This window comes from Chrysemys picta, chromosome 9 (genome assembly GCF_011386835.1).
Source record: "Chrysemys picta bellii isolate R12L10 chromosome 9, ASM1138683v2, whole genome shotgun sequence".
In the NCBI taxonomy this organism is placed as follows: domain Eukaryota; kingdom Metazoa; phylum Chordata; order Testudines; family Emydidae; genus Chrysemys; species Chrysemys picta.
The window spans coordinates 54638865-54655567 of record NC_088799.1 but is presented as its reverse complement, the minus strand read 5'-3'; the positions used below and the strand labels follow the sequence as shown (position 1 = coordinate 54655567).

General features: G+C 48.6%; 1 protein-coding gene across 1 annotated transcript; it reads left to right on the top strand.

The window, feature by feature from the left end:
* Positions 1-5154: 5154 nt before the first annotated feature.
* On the top strand, positions 5155-16332 carry NRROS (negative regulator of reactive oxygen species). The gene is made up of 3 exons (XM_042853407.2): positions 5155-5416; positions 8756-8879; positions 12651-16332. The coding sequence occupies exons 2-3, from the start codon at positions 8772-8774 to the stop codon at positions 14622-14624; spliced, it is 2082 nt and encodes a 693-aa protein (XP_042709341.2). The 5' UTR covers positions 5155-5416; positions 8756-8771; the 3' UTR covers positions 14625-16332.
* Positions 16333-16703: the final 371 nt, after the last annotated feature.

Genomic DNA, 16703 nt, shown 5'->3' with positions numbered 1-16703 from the left:
AACACTGTACTAAAATGACAGGAGGGACCTGACTTATACCAAAAAAGAAACAAAATTCAGAGTAAAGGCAATAAAACAAACAACTTCCCCCCAACTTAGACACATGCTCTGGCTTAAGCCCATTGGCAGCAGTTTTGACAGACCCAAGGTACAATCCAGACCAGTGAGCAGCTGTTTCACCCCTGCCCTGCAACCTTGGGTGCCTTACAGTGCTCCCACCTGGGTCGCTCACAAACAGCTTGCCAGCATGCAAGTGTAACACTGACAGACCCTGGTCGTTGGTGGGCAGGATCAAACCTGGGAGTTAAATGCATGAGCCTCTACTGCATGAGCTAAAAGCCAGAGGGCTAGTAGCTAAGGCTGTACAGCAGTCTCATTAATCTCTCTCTCTAAGTGGTCTTGGTGCCACTAGATGGGACAGAACACGACACCCAAGAGGTGTGTGGGTTACATACTTCCCCTAGCTGAGGAAGCATGTCCCGAGCTTCAGCGACTTCCCAGTTAAAATCCCGGATGAGCCCCCACTTGTAACACCTACAGACCCCGGTTGTCAGGATTGAATCTGGGACCTTTGGAGCTAAATGCATGAGCCTCTACTTGCACGAGCTAAAAGCCATATGCCTATTAGCTAAGGTTGTAGAGAAGACTCATTAATCTCTCTCTCTAAGCGGTCTCAGTGCCACCAGATGGGACAGAACACCACACCCAGGAGGTATGTGGGTTACACAAGCACACCCTGAATGTCTCTGTGTAACTGCAGCCTGCCAGCTGCACCCTGGCTCTCACCAGCCTTGGTTACACTGCAGGGTGACCTCAACACACACCCAGTCTTAGATTTCCCCCCAGAAATGTATGTCCTGTACTGCCCAGTCTTCTCCTGGACAATATAGGTTATATTAGATCTGTTATTTCTTTAAAAGGAATCCTAGAAGATTAGAGTTGGAAGAGACCACAGAAGGTCATTGGAGCAGGACCAACACCAACTAAATCATCCCAGCCAGGGCTTTGTCAAGGTAGGCCTTAAAAACCTCTAAGGATGGAGATTCCACCACCTCCCAAGGTAACCCATTCCAGTGCTTCACCACCCTCCTAGTGAAATAGTGTTTCCTAATATCCAACCTAGACCTCCCCCACTGCTATTTGAGACAATTGCTCCTTGTTCTGTCATCTTCCACCACTGATAACAGCCAAGCTCCATCCTCTTTGGAACCCCCCTTCAGGTAGTTGAGGCTGCTATCAAATCCCCCCCTCACTTTTCTCTTCTGCAGACTAAACAAGCCCCGTTCCCTCAGCCTCTCCTTGTAAGTCATGTGCCCCAGCCCCCATGATCATTTTCGTTGCCCTCCACTGGACTCTCTCCAATTTGTCCACATCCTTTCTGTAGTAGGGAGCCAAAAACTGCATGCAATACTCCAGATGTGGCCTCACCAGTGCCGAATAGAGGGGAATAATCACTTCCCTCAATCTGCTGGCAATGCTCCTACTAATGCAGCCCAATATGCAGTTAGCATTCTTGGCAACAAGGGCACGTTGCTGAATCAAATTCAGCTTCTCATCCACTGTAATCCCCAGGTCCTTTTCTGCAGAACTGCTGCTTAGCCAGTCAGTCCCCAGCCTGTAGCGGTGCATGGGATTCTTCCATCCCAAGTGCCGGACTCTGCACTAGTCCTTGTTGAACCTCATCAGATTTCTTTTGGCCCAATCCTCTAATTTGTCCCTCTGTATCCTATCCCTACCCTCCAGCGTATCTACTACTCCTCCCAGTTTAGTGTCATCTGCAAACTTGCTGAGGATGCAATCCACACCATCCTCTAGATCATTAATAAAGATATTGAACAAAACCGGCCCCAGGACCAACCCCTAGGGCACTACACTTGATACCGACTGCCAACTAGACATCGAGCCATTGATCACTACCCATTGAGCCCAACAATCTAGCCAGCTTTCTATCCACCTTATAGTTCATTCATCCAATCCGTACTTTTTAAACTTGCCGGCAAGAATACTGTAGGAGACCGTATAGAAAGATTTGCTAAAGTCAAGATATATCACATCAACTGCTTTCCCCATATCCACAGAACCAGTTATCTTGTCATAGAAGGCAATCAGCTTGCAGGCAAGACTTGTCCTTGATGAATCCATGTTGACTGTTCCTGATCACCTTCCTGTCCTCCAAGTGCTTCAAAATGGTTTCCTTGGGGACCTGCTCCATGATTTTTCTAGGGACTGAGGTGAGACTGACTGGTCTGTAGTTCCCCGGGTTCTCCTCCTTCCCTTTGTAAGGATGGGCACCATATTTGCCTTTTTCCAATTGTCCAATAAATATGCCAATTTATTATTTCAAATAGATATTTAGACACTCCAATTTAAATACATTCGATTAGATAAAACAGTAAAATTAGTTTATTAATTACAAAGGAGATTTTAGTGAGTACAAGTAATGAGGCATAAAAATCAGAATGATTACAAGAAAAATAAAGCTAAAACACTTACTAGTGTCTAACTTAACAAACTGTGTTAAATTCAAAGCAGTTTTCTCATCACGTACTTTCAGCTGTCTCACTGACCAAACTTCTTAGATTAGGACCCCTTCTCTCAGAGTCCGACGAATGCTGCCTTTGTCGCTTCAGGTACAGTGAATGCAATGGGCGGGGGCGGGCGGGGAGGGGTGTACCTTGGGGTATTTGCCCCTTCTTAGTCCTGTCCCACTTTGAGAAGCATTTCCAGCTGGAAGCAAGGCCACAGGGAGTCTACATGGAAGGGAACTCTTTGTGAAGATGTAGATTTTTTTGCCCTGCCTCCTTTCCTGCCAAAGAATGGCTGCTTAGCAGGTAATTGTCCATCAGCCTTGTTCACACCTGGTTGAGGCCTCAGTTTGCCCTTTGTCTCTGAGGAACTGGTTTGGCCACTCCGCAGACTTCTCTGGAAAACCTACTTTTAGGCTATGTCTACACTAGCACTTTTGTCCGGCAGGGTGTGAAAAAAACACACACACGACCGACATAAGTGTCAGCAACAAAAGTGACGGTGTGGACAGCGCTATGTCGGCTAGAGAGCATCTCCTGACAACATAGCCACTGCTGCTCAGTGGGAGTGGGCTAATTATGCAGATGGAAGAGCTCTCTCCTGCCGGCATAGAGTAGTTACACTACAGACTTTACAGCAGCGCAGCTGCAGCAGTACAGCTGTGCCACTGTAAGGTCTGTAGTGTAGACATAGCCTTAGTCATGATTTCAGCTTGCTTTTATAACTTCATATATAATGCTGCTACATGCATTTTGCCATGATATTATTTATCAGCAAGTTATGAGTTTTTAAATACCACCTCACAAAACATGCCTTGTGCAAAAATTATTACAATGTGTAGAGGGTGTGAAAACACCAGTATATTCCGTCACAGGACTTATTTATGGAAGAGGAGAGCAAGTGGGAAAGGGAGCAGTAAGGTTCATTTTCTTTCTCTGTTTTCTTTTGTCCTAAACTGCTAGAGATTTGCTTTATGCCTCATTGCAGTGTAGAACTACTTGATTGATTAAAAATGCATTAAAATGCATGGCAGAGAGTGTAATTAATAAGTCTTCTGTTTGTGCTATGTGAGGAATGAACTGAAGATGGCCTTCACCACCACTACATTGCAGATATTTATAACAAGGGCCCCTGTATTCCATGACAACATACATTACACCCCTTGCTGCAGAATTCTGCTCCAGAATCTCCTTTTTTATTTTAAAAAAATTGTTTCTAACCCTAATTGTTGCAGAGAGCCTTAAAAACATGAGCTGGCTGTAGCTACTGCAGTGCTGTTTTCCTGATTCTGCACCCAGCCTGAAGCTATCTTTGAGAGTGTTGCAAACTTTCCCATTGCCCCACTGAAGTGTTAGCTCTGAAACCTAATGATGCCAACATAAGGTGAGCACTGTTAACTTTTTCTGTACTGCTTGTTTTTGCAGAAAGCACACAACTAATGTGCTTATCTCACAATCCCAAACTGCCTCCTCTGCCAAAAGCTCCAATTTTCTTTATGCTGCAGCCCAATCTCCCATCACTCCCAATGAGTTTCATTGCATGGCAGAAGTGAATACAAAGCTCTGCAGGACACTGAAAATTTAAAATGTGAGGATGGCTTAAAATAAATATAATTTAATATCAAAGAAAGTAACATGGGGAATGTTGCACTGATGGTATTAGCATTTTCGTACTGAATTCCATAAAAAATTCCATTTTTAATATTTAAATGAAGCTGCCATAGAATTTCCAGCTGCCATGCTCAATGCTATAGAAACCTTGGTCTTTGGGGGTAGAATTTGGGTACATGGGATCGTCTTTATAACATAATTCCTAGGACTTGCTTTTAGAACTCTTTAAATGAGGCTCTGAGCTGGCCCATTGGCTTGGTGTAACACAACCATGTAGGAGGTGCAGATTTCTTTCCAGGTCCTGGTCTTTTGCTCCCAATTCAAGGGCTAGGACTGTTAGAGGCTGGGTTCATATCCTGTTGGAATGAATGGAAAAAGAATCCCTTTGACTTCAGTGGGAGTTGGATTGGGTCCCTCGTGAAGGGACTGCTCCCCATAGTTTGATAGTGATCCTTGAGTTAGCCTACCTGAGGAGCGGTATTGATTGGCTCTGCAGAGAATATTCCTCAGCCAGAAAGATGGTCATCACAACGTTAAGAGGAAGGTTACATTGGAATCAGGGAGATGGGGTAACCTCTGAGCACTGCAGAATATGGGAATGTTGTGTGTCATTCTGTATATAGCCTGCAGGTTGTTGTAGTGGGATAGCTTTAAAATGGGCTCCAGTTTGTCTGATCAGACTGAAACTGTGCTGTCTTTGCTCCCTTGTTCAAACAGAGAATCCCTGACACAAATGTCATAGCTAGTGTGACCAGATAGCAAGTGTAAAAAATCAGGACAAGGGGTGGGGAATAATAGGAGCCTATATAAGAAAAAGCCCCCAAAATCGGGACTGTCCCTATAAAATCGGGACATCTGGTCACCCTAGTCATAGCAGAGTCAGACCACTCATACAGTCTGTCCTCAGAAGAGGTCCCAGAGCAATTAACAGGAGTTCAGCTAATGGCTTCATAGCCTGGACCTCGGCTAGTTCCTCCCCTCCCCTCCCCCCGCTCCTGGTTCCTTCTTGTTTTTAATTGACTTGCATGTGCATGACCCTTGGGTAAGTGCTGATATCAGTAAGCAGAGTGGCTTGCAGCTAACTTTGCAATCCATGTGACTGCCGTTTCCGTTAGTTCCTTCCGCAAGATCTAAATTAACCTGATGCTAAGTGAGAGGAAGAAAAAAAAAAAAAAAAAAGGCTGCAGCTAACGTTGCCTTTTGTGAAGCAGCTGAGAGAGAGCAGGAGAGCGGCTGTGTGCAGCATGAGTGCCCGCGATCTGTGCACGCTGCCCCGAGCGGTGAGTAACCCCCAAAACTGGGGTCTGCGCTTCGCCCTGTCCAAGATAAAGTTCAGAGGTGGGTGCAGGGGAGGGCAACATTCGGAAAGAAACTCCCAGGTGGGTGGTCGGTCGTTACGACAGCCATGGCACCCATGGTTTACTGTGTGTGAGCGTCTGAGTTCTGGGAGCGTGGAGCGTTTCCAAGCATTGTATGCGGCGATGTGCTGCCGGCCGGCATGCAGAAATATAGCGCAGTGTCCTCAGTGGTGATCAGGGCTGTGCCAGCGTCGGGGAGGCAACGCCCTTAAGTTCGCTCTCCCTTTGGAACGCTCACCACCACCCGTGTTTGGAGGATGCTGCAAAAGCCACGCTTTGGCCCCCATCCCAATAGGGCAAGCCGGGAGAGAGCTGGAGGGAGGAGGGCTGTCGCTGGAGGGAAGACAGTTAATACTGGGCAGACAGCTTGGGAGAGAGCAAACACGTCGGCTCCGAGAGAAAGGCTGAGTCAGAAAAGAGAGAACCCCCTGAAAAGGGAAAGAGTTTGAGGTTAAAATGCATTGAAACGTTTAATAAAGGTGAAATACGGTAGAAAAATCAGTGTGAAGGAAACAAGGACCCTGGAAAAGGCTGAAATAAAGATGCATCAAGGTTGGTCTGTTTTAGGTTTCAATACCGCATCTGTTCCGGTGGTTATTTCGGCACCGCTCGAGGCATGGAGGGCCAGATCCTCAATTGCTGCAAATGGCTTCAGTGGAGCTATACTGAGCTACACCAGCTGAGGTTCTGTCCCAGAGGAAATATAGAAAGAAGAGTGCGAACCCCCAGGGAGACGCAGTAAGCGATCTCTTTGATAAGACATTGGCTTTATACTGTTTGAATCTGTGATTTAGTGGTGGTTTGGCTGGTGGTAAAAACAAAAATTAAAAAAAATCTGAAAATTGCCCCAGGTGTGTCCAAGACTCTAGATCTAGCCACTTCAGCTGCCAGAAAGACTCTTCCATTTCTTTAGTTCACAGATTTGAAAACACTGCTCATAGAGTGCGAATTGTGAGTAGTGTAATCAAGGTCTCCCGGCATGGTTGCCTTAGGTTTATCATTCTCCTGCGTGCAAATGTTATAAACTCTGATGCCATGAATTGCCATTATTATCTGATTTCACTTGATCGAAAAGCAGCAAGTTCCATTGGTCTCCATCACTGGAACCTTAATTTAGGACTGGATCTTCAGGGGAGTTCAGGGCTTGGTTTCTGTTGGAGTTGTGGGTGCTCAGCATGGCTAAAAAATCAAACCCCTTGTTTGCTGGTAAGACACATAAAGAGAACACTTGATGTATGGGATTTTGCAACTTATAATATAGAGGGAAACTTCTTTATGAAACATGTCAGTTAATCGATGTGGGCAAATAGCTATTCAATTAGATGCTGATGTTCCTTTAAAAAGGATTTTCATATCCTAGCGTCAAAATGTAGCATATTTCTACACACATTGTCTACTCCTCTATTAAACTGTGTATGAATTTGTGTTCTGTATATTACACCAGTGCCAACAACCCCAGCTGAGCTCAGGGTCCCATTGTGCTTGGTGCTGCACAGACACACAGTGAGAAACTGTCCCTGCTCCAAAGAGTTCCGCCTCAGATCCTCAAAGGCATTTAGGCTCCTTACTTCAGTTGATTTCAGTGGGAGTTAAGTGCCTAAATACTGTTGATTATCATGTTAATAGGTGTGATAGACAAAGGGTGGGAAAGGAAACAGAGTCACAGAGAGGTAAAATGACTTGCCCCAGGTCACAGGCCCTGACTCCCAGTAGAGTGCCCTAGCCACTGGACCTCAGTGTAAATGCGTGTGAGGTTACGTCTCTATTAGCATTAGAGAGCCTCCTGAGTGGCTTAGAATTGGACTACAGAACCACAACATTAACCTGCCCTATTCTTACCCCAGAGGCTGGACTGTGCAACAGAGCCCATCTTGTTGCAATAAACCTCAGAGTAATTAATAAAGTTGGGGCCAGAAGATGCCTCCAGTCAGGGCCGGCTCTAGGCACCAGCACTCCAAGCATGTGCTTGGGGCAGCACTTTCCAAGGGGCGGCACTCCACACACACACCCTTTTTTTTTTTTTTGCTTGGGGTGGGAAAAAGCCGGGAGCCGGCCCTGGCCAGAGCCTTGCTGCTGGAGAGCCAGAGCATCGTCCCCTGGAGCCGAGCCCGGGCTGCGGCGGCGAGAGGGGCTCCCAGAGTGTGTGAGGCGCCAGGGAGGGAGGGAAGCAGGGCCCAGGATGCAGGGAGGGAGGAGGGGTCCTGCTGCCGCCACCGTTGCTGCCACCGCTGCTGCTCTGAATTTCCCCAGGGCGGCGCAGTGTTTCCCCGCCAAAGTGGGCTGTGCAGGACGCCGCCGGGCTGGGCAGGGGACGCGGATCCTGGCTCGCGCGTTGATGGGGTGAGTGGCTGGGCAGCCCGAGTTGCCAGGGAGCTGCCCCCGGACCCAGCCCGCCACGCACCTCCCCCGCCTCAGCCCCATGCTGCTTGCCCCGGGCCCTCACAGCGCCAGGGGTGGGGAGAGGCAGAGCCCGGCTCCGAGCGGGGCAGCCGGGGATACTGCCCCACCGGGGGACCCCCACGGCTTGGGCACCTGGGGGTCAGTGTCTGTCCTCTCGGCTCTGCCTGCACGGGGCTGGGGCGGCACGGGGTGCGGGTGGGGGAGGGCATTGGTGGGGGGGGAGAGCCCAGGGCTGGGGTGGGTGGCAGCCAAAATTTTTTTTGCTTGGGGCGGCAAAAAACCTAGAGCCGGCCCTGCTCCGTGCAAGTTTTCCTGTATAGGACTCAAACTCCAAGGGACCAGTTCCCCAGTGCATTGGAACGGCACTGGACACACTGGGAAAGGGGGGGACACAAGTGGCTTCACTCCCTAGCTGGAGCCTGGGGCAGAGTTTGCCCCCCAGGAGGCATGTTATGCTGTCTTGTAATAGCCCTCTAGGAACTGTTAGGTCAACTGAGAGCCACTGAAGCCCAATGTGCTCCACCCACATCTCCAGTGTCATCCCTATGCCATCGTGCAAAGGGTGCTCCAGTGGGGCATTAGTCCCACACTGTATAGCTAGGCCTGGTAAGGGCAGTGGATCCAACACCACAGTGTGAGGGAAGTGCTGCCGAGAAAATGTTTAGAGCCCAAGTCTGATCTTGGGCTGACAGAGGATCTAAAATCCTGGGTCCGTGTAAGAAGGTTTGGGAGGCAGAGATTGTCTTGTCTTATGTTTCCTGGGAAATCCTTTGGTGTGCCAAAAAATAATCATGAATGAAGGGGAAAAAAGCAGAGTAGATCTTTCAAATGTGTCTTTATCTTTGGTTTCTCTCTTTGCAGGACCGTTGCTGTTGAGATGGAGTCAGTGTTTCTCAGTCTCTCCCTGAGTCTAGTCTTTATAGTAGCAGGATGGGGAAACAAGACTGGAATGGCCCTGGCAACGTATCACAGGACCTGCAAACTAGTGAGTCCTCTTATGCAAACCTGTGAACTTGTTAATTGTTCACTTCTCGCTGCACACTGCCTTGAGAAAAGCAGGTGTATACTCTGAGTATGTACTCTAGAGGCACTGGCAGTGACTGCTCAGTGTAGGCCCTATTCCATTGTTTTCATTCTAGCCTATGACTTTCACCATCAGGCTGCATTTTCCAGACTTGATCTCAGCCCAAAGTTGTTGCATTTTTTTAAATGTGAGCAAAACCTGGTTTGCCATTTTTGAATATGAGACAAGAGGCTTATATGGTGCACAGTGAATGAAGCAGGGCATCTCGTGGAGTTGATTGATCAAGTGGAATAGGGCATTGTAATGGTGTCGAGATAAATATTGCCATAGGAACAGCATTTATTCACTTTGTCTTTGAAATCAATAAAAATATGGAAATGAGGTGGAGAGGGACGTGATGCCAAATGAAGAAGCTGGGTAGGCTAGAGATTGTGATTCACAAATAGGAGGGGCGGGGGGAGTTTGGAAATACTGTGTGTACTCTCAAAAGTGGCCACTGATTTCTAGGTGCCTCAGTTTTTGGGTAACTTCTGGTATCGTGGGCCTGATTTTCAGAGGTGCTGAGCAGCTGCAGCTCCCTGTCTGGAAATGATGCTTATTTGCTGATCAGTGAAGTGTGCTTGAGGCTATACGGCAAGCAGAGGAAGATGCCCCAGGAGCTTTTACGCTAAGGGATAGATTTTCAAGTGCTCAACATCAACAGTTGGGGCCAGATTTGTAAAAGAGCTCAGCTGCACCCAACATACTGACCAATGTGCAGAGCTCTGCAGAAAATCCGACCACTTACTTAGGTAAATAGAACTCAGGGCCACCCAGAGGATTCAGGGGGGCTGGGGCAAAGCAATTTCGGGGACCCCTTCCATAAAAAAAAGTTGCAATACTATAGTAACATGTACTTGGAAATGTAAAAAATAACCAGTGAAATACATTCAAAAATTAATTTTTAATGATTCGAAAATACACAAAATACATTATTTAAAAACATTAAATGCTTTAATGGTATGTATACATTTGCAATTACATAATGGGCTGTTGCTGGGTGATGGTGATGGTTGGTGCCAATGGGCTGTCACTGCCTGGGGGTGGCGCTGCTGTTGCCCCGGGCTGGGTGGGGAGCTGGGCTCTGGGTCAGGGGGTGCCCGGCTCAGAGGGGCTGGGGTCGGAGCTAAGGGTCAGGGCTGTGGGGGGATGGGGTCGGGAGGTGCGCAGCTCAAAGGGGCTGGGCTTGGAACTGGGGGTCAGGGCTGTGGGGGGCTGGGCTCGGGGGGTGCCCAGCTCAGAGGGGCTGGGCTCGGAGCTGGGGGTCAGGGCTGTGGGGGGCTGGGCTCTGGGGGTGCCCAGCTCAGAGGGGCTGGGCTCAGAGCTGTGGGGGGGCTGGGCTCGGGGGGTGCCCGGCTCAAAGGGGCTGGGCTCGGAGCTAGGGGTCAGGGCTGTGGGGGGGATGGGGTCAGGGGGGTGCCCGGCTCAGAGGGGTTGGGCTCGGAGCTGGGGGTGAGGGCTGTGGGGGGATGGGGTCGGTGGGTGCCCGCTCAAAGGGGCTGGGCTTGGAGCTAGGGGTCAGGGCTGTGGGGGGGATGGGGTCGGGGGGTGCCCGCCTCAGAGGGGCTGGGCTCGGAGCTGGTGGTCAGGGCTGGGGGGGGAGTGCCCAGCTCAGAGGGACTTACTATGCCGCTAACCCCCGTCTCAGCGAGCCACGTCCAGGAGCCCCTGCCGCTCGGCCCGCCGGAGCTTGCACCCTAGGCAAAACTTCCACCTTGCACCCCCCCCAGCCCTGCGGCAGCTCCCCGCCCCCCCTCCGCCCTGAGGCGCCCCCCCTGCGGCAGCTCCTCCCCCCAGGGAGCCGTGCGGCAGCCCCCCACCCCAGCTCACCTCTGCTACACCTCCTCCCTGAGCACGCAGCCCCCCGCTCTAATTCTCCTCCCCTCCCAGGTTTGCGGCGCCAAACAGCTGATTGGCACTGCAAGCCTGGGAGGTGGGAGAAGTGGAGCGGCGACCGCGCGCTTGGGGAGGGGGCATAGGAACGCTGTAAAAAAAATTGGGGGCACCGCCTTTTGGCACCCCCAAATCTGGGCGCCCTAGGCAACCGCCTAAATGGTAGCACCTGCCCTGGCCCCACCCCCTTACCACGTGGCTCCGAGTGGGAGGACCTCGGGCCCCGCCCCAGCCATGCCACTGCAGCGCTCTCCAGGGCTGCTACTGGTCGCGGCGTGCTGAGACGCTGGAGTTATGGGGGAAGGCAGAGGCGGAGGGAGCCTCCGACATTCTCGTGGGAGCCCCTGCGGGGCCTGGGGCAAATTGCCCCACTTGCCCTCCCCCTCCCCCGGGCGGCCCCGATAGAACTGAGCTTGAAAATTTGGCCCCTATTGTGGGTGCTGAGCCCTTCGGAGGATCTGGCCTGGCATGTGATACCAAACCAAATGCAATGCTTCCCCTGCTTTATTTTCACCATTTCTTAGCCTTAGTCCTTTAAGCCAGGCTAGGTGATTTCAGTCCTTCTGTGCTGCTTTCTGCTGACAGAACTGGTTCTGCTCCCTGCAGCCAGCTTCTGTTTGATAAGAGGCGCTGATTAGAACAGGGTGGATTTTTTCCAGTTTCTCTTTTGTTCTTTCCTCTTCTCGTCCTGTTTTCTCCTCTTTTTGTTTGTACTACATTAGTGCCTATAGCTCCCAGATGAGACCAGGGCATCATTGTGCTAGATCCTGTGCATATGCAAAGTAAGAGACAGCCCCTTCCCCAAAGATTTTACAGTCTAAGTAGAGAAGACAGGAGAGGAAATGCTGCTGTTCTGTTTTACAGATGGGGGGGGTTGAGGAAAGCATAGAGAGATTGTGTTTCAGCCAAGGTCTCACAGGGACTCTGGGGCAGAACTTGGAGATGAACCCAGAATTTGAGTCCCAATCCAGTGTCTTAACCACAAGATCAACCTTCATCTCCTCTGTGCTTTGCACCCTTAATTTCTCCTCCTCTTCCTGCATCCCCAAACCCTCTTCTCTGCATCATTCCAAATCCCTCTTTCTTCTTGATTGGCTCTTTCCCCCTCCTTGGTGGGAAGTCCCCTTTCTTTCTTCCTGGTCCCTCATTTGCTCGATACTCTGTGATCCTCTTTCTCATCTGCTCAATGATACTGACCCCCACATACAATCTCTTGATCCACATCCACTGAGTGGGAGCTCTAATAGCAGGTCTGCTCTACCAGTGCTCTGCGATGTGTTGCTGCTGCCCGTGGAACCACGAAGGGTGCAAGTCAGCCACTCAGCCTCCAGGAGCAGGCTGGCTGGTGCTATTCCAACAGGGTAAGCAGGCTGGGAGAATGTTGGAGCAGGATCATGTCCAGCCCTGATTTACTCCTGTAGGCAGGCTCTGCTTTCCAGTGCATCCCAGCAGGGAGTCCTAAAGGGAGATAGGGAACATAGTTGGTCAGCTGGAAAGCAGACCCTGGCTGTAACTTCAGAGTAGGCCAATCTGATCTCGTATGTCTTTTGAGGGGCAGTTATTGTCTGCCCCCAGCTGCCCACAGGCTTCACCATATCAGTGATTCAAGCAAAAATTACTGCTGCTACCATCTGATGTTTGTCATCTGGGAGAGGCGGAGAGGTCAGGATGATGGCAGAAAATAAAGAATCAGATGTTGTGCACCCTCTCCCATCTGAACTCTAAGCCTTTTCCCCCAGTTTCACTATTTCCAGTGTTGTTTATATATAGATATAGATATATTCGTATTCTTTGTTTCAGATGCACAGAGCTGTGGATTGCAATGGGAGATGGCAAGGCACAGTCCCGGCAGACCTCCCAGCTGACATAGAGGTGCTTTTCCTGGATCACAACACTATACGGACCCTAAAGAATACCTCTCTGCAGCAATACCAAAACCTGGAGACACTGAGCCTACGTGAGAACAGACTGGAACTCATTGAACCTGGGGCCTTCCTTGGCAGCAGAGACCTCAAAAATCTCTCCTTGGCAGACAACACCCTCTTTACAAACTACTCTGTGACGGCTGCTGCTCTTCGCTCCTTACCAGCCTTGAGGAAACTGGACCTGTCTGGGAATCATCTCACTGAGGACATGGTGGCTACCATGCTCTGCAACCTGTCCTCCTTGGAGTCCTTGTCGATGGCCAGGAACATCATAATGCGCTTGGACTCCTCTGTCTTTGAAAGCCTGAACCAGCTGCAGGAGCTGAACCTGGAGAAGAACTACATCTATGAGATCGAGGGGGGCACCTTTGAAGGCCTGCAGGGCCTGCAGATGCTTAATCTGGCCTACAACTACATTCCCTGCATCGTGGAGTTTGATCTGACCCAGCTCAAGATACTTAATGCCAGCAACAACATCATCGAGTGGTTCCTGGCTGTAGAGGGTGATGCTGTCTTTGAGCTGGAGACGCTAGATCTCTCCCACAACCGGCTCCTGTTCTTCCCGCTACTACCAAGACAGAGCAAACTGCGCTCCCTGCTGCTGAGAGACAATGAAATGAGCTTTTATCGCAAACTTCCCAATGCTACGTCCCTCATGGATGTCACAGTGCAGTTCCTTCTCATAGAGGGCAATACCACTAATGTCACTACCCTCAGTCTCTGGGAAGAGGTCAGCCTGAGCAATCTCTCTTCCTTGAGCTTTCTGGATATGAGCCAGAACCAGTTCCGGTACCTCCCTGATGGCTTCCTGGGAAGGATGACTTCCCTCTCCCATCTGAAGCTTAACCAGAACTGCTTAGAGACCCTTCACATCCAGGAGAGAGAACCCCTGGGCATGCTCACGGACCTTGATCTCAGCGAGAATCAGCTCTCAGAACTGCAGGTGGATCTAGGTTCTGAAGGCACCCTGCCAAACCTTAGATCGTTTAATCTGAGTACCAATAGGTTGCAGAGGGTGCCGCCTAACATTTTCACCCACACAGAGATCACTACAGTTGACCTCAGTCACAACCACATAGACCTCTGTCCCCAGCAAGCTAATGCAGATGGGGCTGAATATCCCATCTGCATAGACTTAAGGAATGTAACATCCCTCAGGAAACTTTACTTGGCTGGGTGTGGCCTGGAAATGGTGGCCAGCAATACTTTCAGTGGGACACCACTAACACACTTAGATCTGTCTAACAATCCGAGAGCACTCACTAGGGGCCTACAACCTCTAAAAGATATTGCACTAATGCTGCAGGTTTTATCTCTCAGGAACACTGGCCTCTCTTCCGCCATGGAAGACATTGACTTCTCTGGCTTTCAGAACTTGGTAAGTTTGGACCTCTCTGAAAACTCCCTGACCAACTTCTCAGAGTCCTTGAGTGGTCTGAAACTGCATACCCTGGATCTCCGGAGAAACTGTCTTCCCTCTCTTCCACAGCACTCAATGCAGAAGCAACTTGGGAGGAGTCTGAGTGTGCTCTACCTCAGCCACAACCCATTTGACTGCTGCAAGCTGGAGTGGTGGGACTTCCTTCACAGTCTCAGGACAGTGCGTGTTGTGGACAGGGGGCAGGTCACCTGCAACTACTCTTCTAATATTATTAATACAGTGGGGCTGCCTGAGTCTGTGCTCCAGAGCTGCAGGCGGATGACAGTGAATATGGCTTTGTTGTACCTGGTGCTTACTCTCCCTGCCTGCCTGACCCTGCTAGTTGCCTTTGCTGTCATCTTCCTTACTTTCAAGCACAAGCTACTTCAAATGGTGAAAAACCAGTACAGAGTGTCCAGCCCATACTGATCTCTGTGGGCAAAGGGGTAGGCTGCTGGCACACAGAATGCAGGCAGAGTAGTAACTCTGTGATCTCTGTGAGGGGCCGAGAGCAGAGTGAGCAGGGGTGCTTTGGAGAGAGCGGCCAGGATTCTGGCTCTCTGATGTTCTCATTGCTGCATTTTGAGTGCATTGCTTCCTGGTGCATGTTCTCCCTTTGCTCTGGGCAGGGGTAGGGTCTTCTGCCGGGAAGCACAATGGAGGCACTTGGAGTTTAACACTGGGAGCACAGGGTTCAACATGGAGTCAGAAGGCAAGAGAATGGAGAATTAGTGATTGGAGTAACGAAAATGGATTTTAAGACACTGAAAATGAGTAAATGGGAGAGAAATTCAGAAGGGAAAGGTGAGGATCATGATGAGGAAGAGCTGAACATAAAATTAGAAAGGACAAATATTAAGAAAAACCAATGAAGCTGCTGAAAAGTGGACTCATTGGATGCCAGGGAGTGAGAGGCAGGTGAGGTCTATCACTCTTTGCTAGAGGCTTCACTGGTGGCTAAGGAAGGGAGTTCAGGGTATATAAGTCCTGTGAAATATAAAGCAAATATGCATATGTATACACTATAAATATAAACCAATGAAGCTGCAGTTCTGAGTTAAGGCCTACAGGGATCTATTTTCTCCTAATTGGAAACATAAATTCCCATTCATGACAATTTACTTGAATTTATGTTGAAATTGAACAGTCTTGGCAAATCAGAGTGTGAGGATGTACAGTTGCTTTTCCCTCCCCATTGTCACCCTCAGACATTATACATTTATTCATCACCATAGTATCCAGGAGATGTATGGTTTTCTGTTATACAAAAACTGTTTTACATGTATATAATCCCCTGAATGCTGATTAGCAGAATGGGGATTCGTTTGCATAAGGACTAATTAACTCTCAGTTGAGTAAATGAAAATATTGTATATGTATTATGTGCAAAATAGAATATGCGGGTTGAGTGTGAGAGTGAAAATCCTCATTCTATATATTGCAATGTGGTTATTGCTCAACCAGTATTTCAGAGTTAAATATCTAGCCCATTTAAAATAATTTGGTCATCTTTGTAAATTAACGATCAAAATTAAACTGCATAGATGTCCCCTTGTTAAACTTTACTTTTTTAATCAACTCATTTTGAGCTGTGTAATGTAAAAAAAAGTCCCCATCATCTCAATGATTAAACTTTGAAGTACACACTTTAGTTAATGTTTTTTGAGGGTGAGGCTTTATTAAAAGAAACAAACCCAGAAATGTTTTTCCCTTGGATATGACTTAATATGTCAAATTTCAATCTGTGATTGTTTCAGATTTTCACCTCTTAAAAAAAAAAAAAGCTCAAAAGAGATTTTAAACTGGAACCCATATCCACAGCAACAATAACAGCAGTGAGAGAACACATCTAACATATTTACATTTTGGTCTCTATAGAAACAAGCACATGACAACTGAATGGAATTGGCAGCTGTTCTTGACTTACAAACACATACAAGTGATGATTAGATTTGTTTGATAAGATGTGTAGAACAATACAGTTGAACATTTCTAGGCTATCCACTGTGGTGTCATTAATTATGCTTAAGTAGCTATCCCAATTAAAGAAGAGGCCATTTAAAAAAAACAGGTCGGGAATAATGTAAAATTGAATGCAAGATACAAAAATAAATTATATTCACTTTATTTTTATTAACACTTTGCTTCTGTAAATTTTCATTTGGCAACTTCTGTATTAAAACACAAGATAAAAATTGTAAGTGGAGTCACAACCCCCTTCCCTTACCAAGTTTATGTGGAGTTGTGGTAAAGCCATGCTGATGCTGGCACTGAGCATGGTACATAGTAGAGTGCTGTCTGCAAGCTCCTGTACTACAAGCCAGTACCTGCATCTGGTCTGCCGTGGGATTCCCAGAGTAGTTAGATAATGCAAGGAAGTATTTGGCTAAATCTTCATTTATCCAAAGAGTTAGTATGGGTGTGTGACGGGAACCCCGGGGTGCAACCTGGAACTGGGGTACCGCTGTGTCCCCTTAACTCTCCAGCTTGGGCTGTCTCTCACAATAC

What these genes read in the sequence shown, in the direction of transcription:
- NRROS (XM_042853407.2), top strand. Translation starts at nt 8,772, where the DNA reads ATGGAGTCAGTGTTTCTCAGTCTCTCCCTGAGTCTAGTCTTTATAGTA. An exon ending in ATCACAGGACCTGCAAACTA is followed by an intron (nt 8,880 to 12,650) that starts GTGAGTCCTCTT and finishes TCTTTGTTTCAG; the next exon opens with ATGCACAGAGCTGTGGATTG.